We start from the raw sequence: 16,278 nt of genomic DNA, 5'->3' as shown, positions 1-16,278 counted from the left end.
CAAAGTGGCAACAAAGGCAAATGTTTCTACAGCAGGATACTTTCTATACAGTCCTTTGTATCCCCTCCAGACAAGCAAGAGTTTGAGGACAAATACCAGCCAGGCAAAAACACTCAAGAAGGATGTGAAACAGGTCCAGTGAAGGGCCAAGCATAAGGAGAGTTCTGAGGGCCAGAAAGAGAGGCATGTGGGGGCCGCAACTGGTCAATGAGTCTGCTGTACAGGCTGCATGTCAATGCAAGAGGCAGGGGGAGAAGGAAAGACACAAAACAGGTAAGAAAAACACCATCCTGTTGTTTAATATTTTAAAAGCATTAGTAAAATATGAGCATAAGGAAGAAAAGATCAGTTGCTGTTCTGCCATTCTACCCGCAGTGAAGTCTTCATAACACTGATGGCAAGTATCTGCCCGTACACATACAGCTTAAGACCAGTAAGACCACAGCCAAACTGAGGCACACATTGCATCAATGGCTATGTAGTCACAAAGGAAGGAGAACTTGCAGTTAAAACTAGAGAAGCCTTTCAAATTTTTGCTTGGATCCAAAAAGAACTTTATTTTTAAGGAAGTTTGTGGAAGAGATCTTTCCTGTCCACTTCTCCCCACTGTGTGCATCCCCCCTTACCCTGAAAAAGAAAATCCTCTCTGGGTGGTCTGGGGGACCCTCCTGAACAATATGGAATGTGGTTCAGGGGGGAAGAGGGGACAGGAAGCTTTCCTTTCATAAAGTTCCTTAAAATTTATTTAGGAACAAAGCCTCTGCCTGAACACATGACTCATTAAAATATGTAAAGGGTCACAGAAGGGAGAAGCTCAACAATGGAAGGACTTTCCACAACAACATAACCATCTTTGGCCCAGGTCTCTCCCTACAATCCATGTAACATTCTTTTGAGAAGCAACATGACCTCTATGAAACCGAAGGTGACGTCTGTGGAAAGGTCACTCTTGGGGGTACACTGAGTTGCACATAGGTGGACAATCCAGCGTTTCCCAGCCTTGGGGTCTCCAGCTGTTTTTGGACTACAGCTCCCATCATCCCTAGCTAGCAATACCAGTGGTCAGGGATGATGGGAATTGTAGTATGAAACCAGCTGGAGGCCAAGGGTTGGGAAACCCTGCACTAGTGTGTGAATGTAATCAACACTCATGCAAAACAAAATTCTCCATTGACAAGGGTTTTTTTGGGGGGATGCCACTTTGGTACCAAGTACGCAGTGTTACCAGAAGAAATATTAAGAAACAACACCCACCCACCCCCAGCCTTCTGTCCCTCAAATATCCCACACGGGTAAGTTTTTTCAACATGCCCTGATTTTGAAAATGAGCTGCTACAAAAATAACCTCCTATGAAGAAATCTGTGCTAAATGAACCAGCATTGTTGAGTCAGCCGCAAAACTGACCGTTCCAACCTCCATTACTGGCTCAGCAAAATATTAACCATTATCCGGTTCTCCCTTTTATCTGATTTACTTTAACACGGGACTCTGGTTGGCTTAAAAACTGGCAAACAACTGACTTTTACACTGCAGCTTTTTTGGGATTTAAAACCAGCTGCTTCAGCAGAACACCTCACATACACAAACCTGTTTCAAAAGAAGTCAGAAGAAATGTCCAAGTGCAACAGTGCTTCTTGTTGTCTGCAAGGGGACACAGTCACCGCAGAATGAGACCCAACAGCTGGTCACACAGCAGTGAAACAGACTTGTGTGAACATGAAATTATGAAATTCTTTTTCCACAAACAGTGGCAAAGGCACAGTCTCAAGGGGTGGGAAAGGCTCTGGGAGGACCATGAACCTCTCAATGTCTTTTGCGCCCCAGTAATTGCATGATTCAGCAGTCCTGCTGCCATCACTTAGCGACAGGACAGAGGCTTTCCACTGGAACCCGCTGCATCCTTATAGCACCACCGTCCTGTGATCTCCACACTGTTCACACTCCCATCATTCAGGCATCATATCTCCACATCACTTTCTTTATCGTTATCATGGTCACCATCGTAGAACTCATTTGAAGCCTCCGGCCTGCAAGACAAGTTAACACAGGAGGAGCCCAAAAATTAAGCACAGACACTGGAAACCTGCCCACCTAAAACTGCAGCAACTACATGCTTCTGGAAAACAGCAATCTAAACAATAAGCAAAAGCCCAAATCAATGTAGTGTTGGTTCTGGGAGGCACATATCATAGTTCCTCCAGTTGGGCTGGGGTGCAAACACGGGACGCTTCTACTTGAGGGATAAATAGAAACATGCCTGCTGTAGTTCTCCTCAGAACCTCTCTCTTCAGGATCAGGCTCATCTGGGCGATCAAAATTCAGCAAATCAGAAGGGACGTCATGGATCTGGACGCTGGGTGCATGGTTCAGCATCTTCAAATTCTCAAATATAGTTTGCCGAATTTGATCTAAGTACTGGTCAGAAGACAAGAGGGGGGAAAGCAGCAGGTCACATCATAGAGGCCTTCAGGTATGAAAATGTTTATAAAGTTCCAGCCACCACTCCTGCCTGGCTGTCAGAAATGCCAAGGGCACTAGATTTTCTCTTATTGCAGGAGTAGAGAAGCCATTTGGCTCAAGGGCTGACAGGAACCTGTCCAAATTGCCAGGGCCAAAACAAAAGCAAAACTCTTAAGGGAGTGGGAAGCAAAATCCCGCCCCCGCCCCCACAAAACATGTACCAGACACCAAGGACACAGAACTGCCCCTCTTCTCCCCCACCCTCTCTCTCACAAACAGAGCACTCCAGAAACAAAATAAAATTCCTCTCTAAGGAGCAGATGGGTCCTTTATCTAGGTCTAGGATCTTGGTGCTAAGCACAGCAGCACTAGGTTTAGAGATAAGCCCTCTGCCTACTCCTTCAGAGCAAAAGGCAGCATTTCCACCCACTCAGAGTTTGTGCGGGGTACAGAAAAATGCTGCTTTTAAAATCAAAGAGCAGACAGAGAGCTTATCTCCAATCTAAGAGCAAAGATAGGAGCTCCTTCTGCTGTCTTTTCTCTCTCAACGGGGCCATTGCTAATCTTAGCACGGTGACACTTGTAACATAAATTAAAAATCCCTTTAATTGTCACTTATGACATCAGGTGATTAGTAACGATCTGGATGAAATCCAACAATGTGAAGTCCATGTAATATATTAGGTACATTTGGCAGGCAGTTCATAGAATTAGAAAGGCAGTGCTCAGTATATTCCAATTTAGACAGGAGTCGCACTCCTCTTAAAATATCAAGATTGCAGCTGGGTGGTCCTGCTTGATCTTGGTGTCTTCTACGCTTATGAGAATTTTTTAGTCTCTTGCTTATTATGCTGTTCTAAACATGCATTTTATAGTGGACTTCCTTTAGTAATGTTTTCTTTTGAAATGGTCAAGATAATTTTTCCCCTAACTTGGCTGTGTTAAATGTGCATTTTATAGCTGACCTCTTTGGTAATGTTTTATTTTGAAATCTTTTAAGATAATATTTTAGTTTCCTGTTGCTTTGAATGTATACCTGACTTTATTCAGTAATGTTTTATTTGATGTTTTAATGAAGGTTGTAAACCACTTTGAGGATTTTTTTCTTAAAAATATAAAGCAGTATAGAATAAAATTAACAATGATAATAACAACTATTTGCCCAAAATGAATTTGCAGGTTCAGAATGATCCCAATCACTCTTACTCAGGCTTAGGTAAACTCGGCCCTCCAGATATTTTTTGGGACTACAACTCCCATCATCCCTAGCTAACAGGACCAGTGTTCAGGGATGTTAGGAATTGTAGTCTCAAAACATCCAGAGGGCCAGCTCTTACTGCTTGGAATGGGCTTTGGGAAACCAGAAGCACCAATGCTGCCACTTTTGAAAATGTCAAGGCAGAAGACATGGTGGGAGGCTAAAGTAGAGCTAAGTGAAATATATATGGCCAAAGTTACTTACCTGCCTCGAGTTCTGATTTTCAATTCGAGTGCTGACATCAGGGTGGAGGGTAAAGTCTGGAGCAAAGTATTCAAAGTACTCTGCATAGAGACAGACAATCAGTGTGGATACATGCATACTGATGTTTATACGTTTTAAAATAAGAAGGAAATCCATGCACAACCCCTTTCAAACAACTCTACAAGCCCATGCAACAACTAACTGAACAGCAAGCTGCAGCTCCACTCTCCTGAAGGAGCAATCTCTCTCAATGCCTTGGCTCCCGTTATGTAAATTAATGAAATCAGCTGATTTTCCAGCTGCTTAGAACTGATGAAAACATACAATCAAATTCTGCTTCATCTATGAAGCTGTTATGCCATCAGTTTTCCGGTTTGCATAACACAGAATTACTGGGAATCAATATTGACGAGCAAATGTAATAACCACTGAAAACTCCAAGTGGAAAAAGTAACAGGATTAAATAATCTGGTTTAAAATAATTTGCCTCCAATAATTAGAAAAGCATAGGCAGATATGAAAAGGTTGGCCAAAGGTTGGTCGCCACCTCCACCACGTAAATCTGCTTAACCCTCATATTTTGAAACAATCTGAAAGATGCTGTTCGCGAATTACAGATTAACCAACCCCAACCCCCAACAAATCATGCTGGAGAATTTGGATGAGGTGGAGATATCCCTGCACCCAGCCCAACCCACAGACACTGCCTCTGTTGGCAGGGCAGTTCCACCAGCAAGAGGTTCCCCACTGTATCTGCCCTAACAAGGGGCACAAGCTACCACTGGCAGCATTGTTAGCAGCAGCCAAGAGCAACTTCCAAAATGGAGTGTTTCAGGGTAGAGGTGGGCTAGAACCCAAATCAGCCGGGCTGCTGCCACATGATAACAAGGGGCCCAACCAGGACCTGGACACCAATATAGTGAGCTGACATTTTCCTCTGCACACCACACCTGCCCTGGCCAGCACATGCAACAAGGTACTACAGGTGGCAGCGGCTACTCCATGAAGCCTTGTCATTGCTTTTGAACCATCCCCCTAAGTTATCTAGATACTAATAACTTGGGGAAACTAAATATGCTACAAGTGACATCAGTGACGTTTGAACATGTAGGTCCTCAACTTACCACTATATGGAAGCTCCTCACTAATTGCTTCATCTACAAGTAATGATGTTTCATAAGTCCTAAAATGAAAGGCAGACTACAGTGAAGCCTTCCCATGACACAAACCTGTGCCATTTTATATCCAAGGAAGGTGAAGCCCCAACCCATTATCAACAAAAGTTTCCAGAAGACTCACCAGCACCGGGCCACATTGCGAACTGTGTAGCCACCTCCTCCTAACACCAGGAGGGGTATGTTGAAACTCTTTACATATTCTACACATTCCCTAGGATTCAAAGTTATAAAATTTAGAAATGAATTCCTCTCAAATTTGCTTACATTCATAAATGTGTTGTACATAAACCATCACCCTTCATATGGCTACAAATAGGTTTTGGAAAATTTACAAATAACTAACAACACAGGCTCTATTTACTCAGGTGTATGCTCCTGAGCGCGTTAAAAGTGGGAGGTTTATTTCAGACTGGTCAAAAGCCCAGAAAAATATATGCAGCACAAAGAGTCAGTGTGAACGCTCTAAAGTCCTAAATATTGAAAAGATTGAGTAATCTATATTATGTAGTGTGTAAATACACACAATAACTTATTCTGAGCTAAATGCTGATCTTTTACTACTGACTTCAAAGGTGAAGGTTGAAAAAAAGTAAAGAGAGCCTAGGTAGGTATGTACTATTAACCCATCTGTACCACCACAAGGCAATTCTTAGTATAACTGTGGGAGGCATACATAATTAATAAAGAACAACCAAAACCTGTAAGCTTTCTCCTTATCTTGTCTTTGTGACAAAGCAGATAATTGTATAGGTGTGCCTTATAGAACACACCTACTTACAGAGGGGACAACTGATCCAAACATGTTAACAAAAGTGGAACAACAATACCATCCCTGCTACAAAGCACAAAATTAACAAAGTTTGACATAACACTACATTATTGCTCAGAAAATCAGAAACGAATCCTCATGTGCCAGGGTGAGAATCAATTCTCAGAATGGGGAGGGGGAGACAGGGTTTCAAACTGCTAACTACCAAGGACCAAAAAAGATGGGACACAGATACATTAATGCAGGGGGTCGCCAAAGTTTTTGGAGCAGTGGGCACATTTTGAATTTGGGGAAAGTGCCTGTCACAAAATGACTGCCGTTGGGGCAAAGCACAATTAGAGCAAGTACATGCACTGCTGTTTCCCCCTTCCAGACCTCATGCTTATTGTGGGAAATAAGCTATGTCCTGCTTGTGGAGATCACATGGCAATTATTCCACACTATTAGGAAAAATAAACAAGGTGGCCACACACACACACCTCTCTCTCTCTCTCTCTCTCTCTCTCTCTCTCTCTCTCTCTCTCTCACACACACACACACACACACACACACACACAGAGAGAGAGAGAACCGTCTCTCACACACACTTCACAAATGCGTCTCCCTCTCCGCCCAAGTGCATCTTTCCCTCTCTCAAAGCACACATTCATCTGTACTTCTTGCTCACATACGTATTTCAGTCTCTCACAGACCATACGCATGACTCTCCCCCTTCCAGCTCTCTCTCATACAAACACAACACTACACATGCATTTCTCATCCCTCTGCTCAAGTGCATCTCTCCCAATTCCACGCAGAACCCCTTCAAGGGGTGAAGCAAGTGGACACCACCAGCTCCACATTAACTGGCAGGCAACAAGCAAGCAAAGAGGATGGACCACTAGGTGAGCAGAGAGGCAATCCCTGTCACTTCTCCCCACTCGAAAAGCAACCCTTCAAAAGCAACCAGAATGCAAGAACAACCCTTCCAGCTTTGCTTTATTTTTAACTGAAGAAACCACAAAGGCTCTAATTTTTATCAGACCAGCAGCACTGTTTTTGCAATATAGTTCTTTCACCATAGCAAGCAGCTATTTAGCCTATATCAGGAAATAAATATAGTACACCTGCATTTTTCCACTGTGGGGGGCAATAGCAAGTTCATCGGAAAGCAGATTTTACTGAAGCAGAACAGGTGGAGGTGTTAAACTTTTTCTCAAACTGTTTTTCAATCACATACACACCAATTAATTCCACTGTGTTTTTCTGCTGCAGGGCTAATAGTCGCTTTGTGGGAGGGGTCAACCTCTCCCTCACCCCTCCAGCACCACTAGTCCAAACAAATGTGAAGCTCCCACAGCTGCATTAAAGGGTAAAAAGGGTGGGAGATCCAATCACTTCCATTTCAGTTCCAATGTGCCCTTTTACTCAACTCATTAAAGGGACTCACCCATGTCCTCTTATGCTGAGGTTAAAGCAACCAAGACGATCACAACCTAGCGAGTCAGCACCACACTTAATGGAGGCAAAGAAGAAGAAATGAGGAGAAAACAACAGTATTGGTGCACTAGCTACTGATTATCCAAAACACTCACAACAGAATATCAGGAACGCATCTCATCCCAGCCAGCCCACCTATCTCCCAACCCTCCCCCCACTAGTTCTTCTGTGTGATCAACAAAGGAAATGCAAGTCCACACCCATGACTCTCACTGCTTAGGTCTTCCATCCTCTTACCTGCAGCACTATGCACGTGGGCTGATAGAACTCTATAACTTGATTAATGACTGGCTGGAAGAGGTGTTTGTAACCTTCAAAGAGAAGAGAAGACTCTGCTGTTATAGCTCCTCTGCTGCAATCTGCACAGAAGGCAGAATATCCAGCCCAAGAGAAGCCTTCCACTTACTTTGGTCATCAATGCCATCACGCAAAGGTACGTTCAGACAGTAATAACGGCCACTCTCAGCTCCCACTTCGTACATGTCACCTAGCGGGTGAAAGCGGGGCAAAGTGCAGAATTCAAACTTTGATTTTTAAAATAGGTTACTACCTAGCTAATCCATAGCCTGAAGAAATCCCATTTCCATTTTTAGCTAACCACTGGAACATCCCCACACTAATGTACCTATCCTATATCTAAGCACTCTGCAGGTTTCCAAAATGAAATCTGTATTGCATCTTTAATCCAGCTTATAATAAGCAATAAAAAGTTATTTACCTGTACCAGGGAAGAAGTAGTTTCCATATTTGTGAAAGGACACTGTCATGACACGGTCTGTCAAATAAAAAGCCTCCTGAACACCATCGCCATGATGGATATCTATGTCAATGTACAGTACACGTGGGTGATATCTGTCAGAAACCCAAAGACATGTTAGAGAAGCAGGTGGAAGCTGGCAACACCAGGGTGAAATCCTGTATCCAAGCTGCACAGCCACTCCCCTCACCCAGTTGCCAATCCAAGTTTCTTACTCACCAAAAAGGTGTATTTCATGTCGTAGATCAGAAAGGGAAACATTTGTATGTAATTTATAGTTGGGCAGCAGAATGGGATTGGAGACAAGCAGGTAATGTGTTTAAATTATCTGTAAAGCCGGACTGGAGGAGGAGGAAGGAATAACTTAGCCTTCTTGATGAAGGGAGCAATGCCAAGTAGTGGGAGCCAGTGTAATTTATGCCAGTTTAAGTTAAGCAAGCATAACGTGCACCAGATCCAAACCCCATTCAGGGTGGGGTTTTCAAACACAAGACTGCACCAAAAAATGCCAAGCCAGGGCTTAATTATTGCATTTCTTAAACTGGAACAAAAAAGTGCAGGTAGGAAAGAAGCGTACCACATCTGGACTCAGCCAGACACAACTAAACAAGAATTATCATGTTATGATCGTACACTTGAAGAAGGTTCAATGGAAAGGGAATGGGAAGGGCCACCAGCACCAGAGAAGCCATTTAGACACAATCTCTAGTGCAGCTCCATTATGCCATTTACAGCACCACCAACTCCCCCCTCCTCCTATGCACTGCTTGCACCAACTGCTTACTTGAGAAGCTCCAAGATGCCGATCACAATGTCATTGACATAACAAAACCCAGAAGCCTGAAACACAAAAAAGGCAAAAGTGAGTCAGTGAAAAGCAACCAAGTTTTCTTTACCCTCCAAAGCAAGGAAAGTAGACTTGCCTCATTACCTCAAACTTCTTGGCATGGTGCAGACCTCCAGCCCAGTTTATTGCAATATCACAGATCTAAGGACAGAAAGAGGACATTAGCTCAAATTAAAGAGGATTATGCTGCCTTAACAGCAATACTTACCAAGGGATGATGAATCCCTATATCCTAAGCTACCCCATTCACTCTGCTGACTGCCTTTGCAAAAAAACAACAACAAACTGTTAAGGCTATCTGAGTTATAGTTTTGTACCATGAGAGTATTTAGCATTTATACTTCCTAGCATTCTAAGCACTTCATTGCACTCCTCACAAAAAAACCTATAAGGTAGGTCAGACTTAGTACCTTCATATTGGAGATGGGAGGCTAAAAACCACCAAGTGAATTCATGCCCCAGGTAGGATTTGAACTGGGGGTTCCTGAGCACCCCACCACACCATATCAGATATCATAAAGCTCCCCCAGAGTCAATGATTATGAATACCATTTTAGTTGCACAAAAAAATTACAGAGCAAATTTTAGAGCGACCTGGTTGACAGCAACTTAAGGATGTGAAGATGACATCACCTTGTTACCTTATTATTCAGTTGTGTTGCTCCTTGCAATGAAGCCCCAGTATATCGAGAACAAAATTCAAACAGCCCTGGGAACACTGGACTATGAGAGAACACAAAATTACACTTAGTTCAGGATAACATGGCAGAAACTTTCCAATCCAAAATAGCTATTTGGGTATGGAAGATCTGACCATATTGCTAGATGTGAATAAGAAACACAAGACAGGCAAGGCAATGTTTTTGTTTAGCAGCCACAGTTGAAATAGGAGTGTGCAAGTCGTCTAATAATTCAGAACTCTTCATCTGCAAAGGTCCATGGTTCTACTTGCCAAGGCAAGTGCCTATCCCCAGCAAACATGACAAGCCCTCTCCCAATCATGGAGCAGGGGCTGGGCATTACCCACAATTGGAAACACAACTGTGCCATGTTCTGCACTAGCTGCAGCCTCTGGGCCAACATCAAAGTATCCCCACATAAAGCACCTTGCAGTAATCTCCCCCTTGAGCTTGACAATGCATGGGTGACTGGAGGCACACAGTAATATATTGTGTGTGTGTGTAAGAAAGCACCAGCTTTGCTAGTCCTCAGGCTTTAGTAAGCCTCCTGGTGCTCCCGTAAGCAGGGCCGACCCAAGATATTTTGGCACCTGAGGTAAACCACAAAACGTTCTGCAGTGGTCTAAGTATGTCAGGAAACTAGGTTTTCCTCAGTATTTTCTAGCCTAACTCCATGTGCTTTAACATCACTTCAAGAATTAGGAACTTTTTAGACTTTTCTTAAATAAGTCATAACTTTTCTCTAAAAAGCTTTGCTGACATTAAGATTTCTGCATATGAGATCTTCAGCTCTGTTACAGTAGTACACATCCTTGGTGAAGCCAGGAAAATAAGCAAATTTTTACTGTTGGCTTATGTTCATAGAGCACATGAATAAAGGTCAATCTCTCTGCATGGCATTCCATTTCCCTTCTCACACCACATTCACATCAGTCAATCATCTACCCTTCTACATCCTCACATATATTTCCACATGTAAATCTTTGTTTCTAACCAAACAAAGACATTATCATATTTCTTCTGTCATTCACATCTGTAGTAGATTTATTTAGCAAAAATTTAAAACCACTTGATTATATGCAGAACCCCCAAGCCATTTACAAAAAAATGAAACAAACAATATTGCAATGAAAGACCAGTATTTTTTTGTTCGAGAAGGCATTTGGGACCTCTGGAATATCCACCCTGCCCACACCACACATTTTGGGCCCTATCTACCTGATGCATCTAGAAGGTATGCAGCACTTACCAGTCATCCCCCACATTGAAAGCATTGAGGCTCTTGGTGAATCCTTGCATGTTATTTGGAGACACTCGCTGAAGGAAGTCAATGTAATCTTCTGAATGAAAGCGGCACATATCATGCTGAGATGCTTGATATGGTTTAAATACCTGCAAGAGAAATTTCTCCCATTCAGGACTGAATTCAACAGCAGATCAAGGCTGTACAGCTGTCAGACTCAAAGTTCCAGTTTACACTATCCCTACTCAGACTTCTATATTCATGCTCACCATGTCAAGTGAGCTGCTGCAGTTTTATGAACTTAATGAACAGAGCCTTCCTCCCAGACCTGAAGCTGCAGAGGTGGATAGGAATTGTCCTGGCAATTGTGCAGCAATTCCCACTCTCAAAGTTGGGTATCACAGCCAAATACGTAACAATTGCGGGAAAGGGGGGGGGGCTTTCTTAGCACAAATTGGAAAGGGGAAGGTGAGAAAACTAAAATGCTTTGGCTTGGTGGCAAAGTCAATAAAATTGCTGAGTCCTGCCTCCAGTGATTCCACACTTTGCGAGAGGCTTTACATGTGCTGTATGCAGATTCTGAAATATACCTACAAAGGAATGGATAAAAATATCCTAAAATAAATATTACTGCCTTGAAACCAGCAAATGCAATGCTTACAATCATCTTCTTATAGAGTCCATAGTGCAGAACCAGACTGTGGGTCAGTGCCAAGCGATGAGGCTTCATGGGATGTCCCGCTCCTAACACAATAAGAAAGAAAAAAAACACTGTGAAATCAACATCCCCATACCAGAAACAAAGGTTCATTAAGACCTAGCTCATTACTAGCACTTAGAGAAAGAAGTGCAACTGGAGATAGAAGTAGTATTGTGGGAGAACATTATGCTGATACATACGAGTCCCTTATAGCAGAAGTATAGCTCCACTGATTAAGGTTTACATGGTTAAGAGCAGCTGAGTGAAGTACCAATTGGTTTCATTCCTTGTCTAAACACATAGCTTCACTACATCTTATCATAAGAGTGTTCCCTAAATTAAATAAATATAGGTTCCACATAATGTATGTATGGTTGCTTGGTGGTGTGTGGTTTTTGTTTTGGTTCAGTCAAAATATCCTTTCAATTTCCACCACCCTCACAGGCGTGCTTGGTCAGGAACACAGGAGAGGGCCATCTTGGGGGCTTCTCCCAGACTCCCCCCACCCCCTAAGACCGTGATCATTATGACTATTAACTTACTTATTATGACTATGTCAAATGGGGACTCGGAGCTGAAAATACAACCATGAAGAGGCAATTAAACGACTACAGAGTTAAAACTAGATAAATATAGAAGATAAATATAGAAGATAAATATAGAAGATAAACTAGATATAAATATAGAAGATCCACGAGAGTGGATTTAAAAGGCGTTGGGGAGGAAGCGAAACCTCCGTGACTGGAACTCTTGCTGCTTATTTTTAAAGCGGGGGCTGTTTTCTGAAGGGCGGAGGCAGCGGGCCACTCGGCACGGCCCGCTCCGCTCCGCCCGGCAAGACCCGAACTGCGGCCTTTTCCGACCCACCCCCGGCTCCCCTCGCACCGGCCCCCGCAGACCCCGCCGCCGCGCCGCGCACCGTAGTGGAAGTTCCCCACGTCCGGGTCGTAGAAGTAGGCCACCGTCTTCGCCATGGCAACCCCTCGCGGAACGGCCCCGCCGAGTAACGGGCGACCCGCGCGCTGCCACGCCGACGACGTCACCACGCCGCCGAAGCACACACGGAGGCTCCGCCCACAAGTGAAGCGCACCACCGCTCTCTCGCCCGGGCTCCTCCTGGCCGCTCTCGCGAGACCCAAAACGAGAGACCTGGCTCTTCGTGGGAGGAGCGTAGGCGGAGTTATAGCACAACTTGCTTGGCCTCTGTCGGTTGGGATTGGCGCGTCGGTAATGAAAGTAAATCGTGGCTCCGCCCTCTCTGCCCTGCGCACGCGCACAGGCCGCGATCTCTGCGGTTCTTTGAGCCAGCTGCAGCGAAGGCTCAAGAAAAGAGAACAGAATAGGAAGTAATTACATATCTGTCGATATCGATATCTGTTTATAGATATGTATACGATTACTAAAGGTCCGGAGAAAGAAGGGGAAAGCTTCCATTTTATTTCTTTCTTTCTTAAAATGTGTACTTCTTGATTGTGAAAAACCTCAAAGCTGTTTACAAAAAGGAAAAATCAATAAAAATCCACAACTCTGCTTTAAAGTATTCAAACGTTGAAATACCAAAGCAGATTAAAATCACTTCCAACTTTCTAAGCATCTGGGCAGGTTTGTCTAAGGCGCTGAACGGAGTACATTAAAGGTGCCTTCTTGATCTCAATAGGCAGGGAGTTCCACAGTGCAGGCGCTGCCACACTAAACGAGTATGTGGCAGCTGCGGTCATGGGTCCTTATGTCCACTAAATGTTTGCTCTCAGAATAATACCCAAAACAACAGTGAACAGCAAACCTTCATGTGTGGCTCTAATACTACAGTGGTACCTCTGGTTACGTACTTAATTCTTTCTGGAGGTCCGTTCTTAACCTAAAACTGTTCTTAACCTGAAGCACCACTTTAGCTAATGGGGCCTCCTGCTGCTGCCAGAGCACGATTTCTGTTCACATCCTGAAGCAAAATTCTTAACCTGAGGTACTATTTCTGGGTTAGCGGAGTCTGTAACCTGAAGCGTATGTAACCCGAGGTACCACTGTATTTGAATTTAGGTGTTAGTAGTTACACAAAGAATTTTCCCAGATTCAAAACCACATTCTTATTTACCTGCAACACTTGAAAGAGACCCCTTGCTTTATTTTCGTATCACTACAGTATAAAATCTCCTATATGTGCAAGTGTGTGAAGAAAGGAGAACAGAAAAGCAGGATAATTAGAAAACGGTAGGATAGCTTTCTAGAGAAATGAAGGCAGGTGGTATGTATTTTTTTTTAAAAGATGGAGCTATAGATCAGGCACCCCCCCCAAACTCGGCCCTCCAGATGTTTTGGGACTACAACTCCCATCATCCCTAGCTAACAGGACCAGTGGTCAGGGATGATGGGAATTGTAGTCCTAAAACATCTGGAGGGCCGAGTTTGGGGGGTGCCTGCTATAGATAAACCTGGCTGGCTTAGGGAAGGTGGCGGGAGACCTCTTTTCCCCTATTAGAGCATCACTCCTCCCTCCCTAAGCCAGGCAAAAGAGCTTTTAGGGAACTAGCCTAGTCCCCCAAGTCCACTGACCGCTCACCACTGCTGAAAACAAAAAAAACAAAAAAAAGTGTTTTATTTAGCATTGCAAGCCTACATCCTTTGGTTGGGCTGTCTTCCCCAGAACTGCTTTCTCCCGATAGAACATTTTGTTTCCCGCTATCATTATTGTGGTCCTGTGGACCATATGCATTTCCTGAAGGCGTTTCATGCAACCCATATATAACAGTTGAAATCTTCCTTCACTTTTAACTATATATGCATATATACCGTGTGTCTGGCCATTGTGGAAGCAGTCATGAAAACCAGAATTAACCCTCATCATTTCACATCTATATAATGCTACAGAAAAACATTTAAAAGGATCAATGCATTGGTTTCAAGCAACAAAACATAGAACAAGGATAACAGCCCTCCAGCTATAGTTAAGCATCTAAAACAGTTCTTATTAATTTGCTTAATATGGACAAACATGATAATACATTAGCTGTAGCCCTTTTCTCTGGCCCAGAAGTGCCATATCAGGTGTGCCTTTGCCACTGTCACAAAATATTACTTTGGGTAGAAGTTCAGTTTAATTGGGACATCCCTGCTTTGGCTCAGTATGCCTGAGTGTTTCCGTGTCCATAACGATCGCACACTTAAAGTTCCCTCTGGACTATACCTCTAAGAGAGGTGCAGCAACCAATTAGAACACAGAATTTGCATTTAAGACAATTAAGTCCCATTAACTTGTGGTCTGTGGGTTGCAGCATTAATCCCATCACACCTTTTAAGGTTGGAAGAGATTAATTGCCCTGTTTAGCAGCTGTTGAGTGAAACTGCTGAGCGGCTGTAGCCCTGAATATCCTGTATAGGGAAGCTTTTTAATGTGCAATGTTTTATGTTTTTATATACCTTGGAAGCCAGCCAGAGTGGCTGCGGCAACTCAGTCAGATGGGCGGAGTACAAATACTACTACTACTATTCAGTGCATATATGAGAAAATGAATAAACATAACTAACATCAGAGACCTGCCTACTACTCCTGGTAGATCTGGTAACTAAACTATTCCAGGTGTACCCTCCAGTGTTTCTCACTGCACCAACTTCCCTGCCATCTCACTCCTCTCCCTCTTTGCAAGCCACTTTTGCCGCACACCCTTTAAAAAAACCACACTCATTGCTTCAGGATAACAGCATTGGACCACACTTCAGCATTAACCTCACCCCCATCCCAGCAAAATGGGTATAAAAAAGCTGGGTGACTTTACAGGGTTGGCGTAACATATGTTCTATCAGTCATAGCCTATCATGTAAATATCTATAAATGTTGTAAATATTTGCAATTTCAAGGAAGGGACAATCTTTTTGGCTAAATAAAAGATCTGAGTTAGAAATATAAAGAACTCCTGTCTTTGCTGCTACTTTTTATTTTTGAGTTTACACACTGCTCCCCAGCTACAGTTACACTCAAATTCTGGATTTCCTCAGAGCAGCATACAAGGTAAACAAACAAACAAATATGCCCCCCCCCATCTGACTGGGTTGTCCCAGCCTCTCTGGGCAGCTTCCAGATCGTAGACCAGGCAAACTTTTTCAGCAGGGGGCCGGTCCACTGACCCTCAGACCTTGTGGGGGGCCAGACTATATTTTGGGGGGTGGGGGGTGAACAAATTCCTATGCCTCACAAATAACCCAGAGATGTATTTAAATAAAAGGACACATTCTACTCATGTAAAAACACGCTGATTCCCGGACCGTCTGTGGAACAGATTTAGAAGGTGATTGGGCCAGATCTGGCCCCTGGGCCTTAGGTTGCCTACCCATGTCGTAGACAATAGGTGTTTCACTCCAATTTTTGCTTTGTCTGATTGAGTAGATCTGGTTTCCTAAATGTCATTCATTGCTATTACTTCAGTCACCCACTAAGAACAATGAAAGGTAGGAGCAAGCAAATTTATCACAAAACAAACAAATACCTGCATATTTTGCCTCATATCTCAGGCTCTACAAATGCCAGAAACTTAGTTTCCTTTTGTTTTCATTTTTAAAGAATGCTACGTATCTGAGGGTTCTGCCTCATCTGCCCCATGGCACATTCCCATGGTCTTTGCTCAAAGAATTGGACTTTTAAATTATATATATTCAGATTTGGCTCTACGCGGGGCTGCCCTTGAAGTTGTCTCTGAAACTCCAGCGGGTG

The 16,278-nt window shown here is 43.4% G+C and overlaps 1 protein-coding gene across 2 annotated transcripts; it reads right to left on the bottom strand.

The window, feature by feature from the left end:
• Positions 1 to 274: 274 nt before the first annotated feature.
• HDAC3 (histone deacetylase 3) lies at positions 275 to 12,648 on the bottom strand. 2 transcript variants are annotated; one of them, XM_081917860.1, is made up of 15 exons: positions 12,496 to 12,648; positions 11,538 to 11,620; positions 10,883 to 11,025; positions 9,595 to 9,676; positions 9,038 to 9,094; positions 8,891 to 8,946; positions 8,068 to 8,201; positions 7,756 to 7,836; positions 7,587 to 7,660; positions 7,300 to 7,364; positions 5,223 to 5,312; positions 5,048 to 5,106; positions 3,924 to 4,003; positions 2,259 to 2,416; positions 275 to 2,028 (listed from the first exon to the last, which is right to left on the bottom strand). In XM_081917860.1, exons 1-15 carry the CDS (start codon positions 12,548 to 12,550, stop codon positions 1,959 to 1,961), a joined length of 1,287 nt encoding a protein of 428 aa, XP_081773986.1. In that variant the 5' UTR covers positions 12,551 to 12,648; the 3' UTR covers positions 275 to 1,958. The 2 variants fall into 2 exon arrangements, with proteins under 2 accessions (XP_081773986.1, XP_081773985.1); XM_081917859.1 differs by lacking the exon at positions 275 to 2,028 and having other exon boundaries at positions 2,061 to 2,416.
• Positions 12,649 to 16,278: the final 3,630 nt, after the last annotated feature.

The sequence above is a fragment of the Podarcis melisellensis genome, assembly GCF_964234715.1.
Source record: "Podarcis melisellensis genome assembly, chromosome: 7".
Lineage (NCBI taxonomy): Eukaryota > Metazoa > Chordata > Lepidosauria > Squamata > Lacertidae > Podarcis > Podarcis melisellensis.
This window is presented reverse-complemented; position numbering and strand designations above follow the sequence as displayed.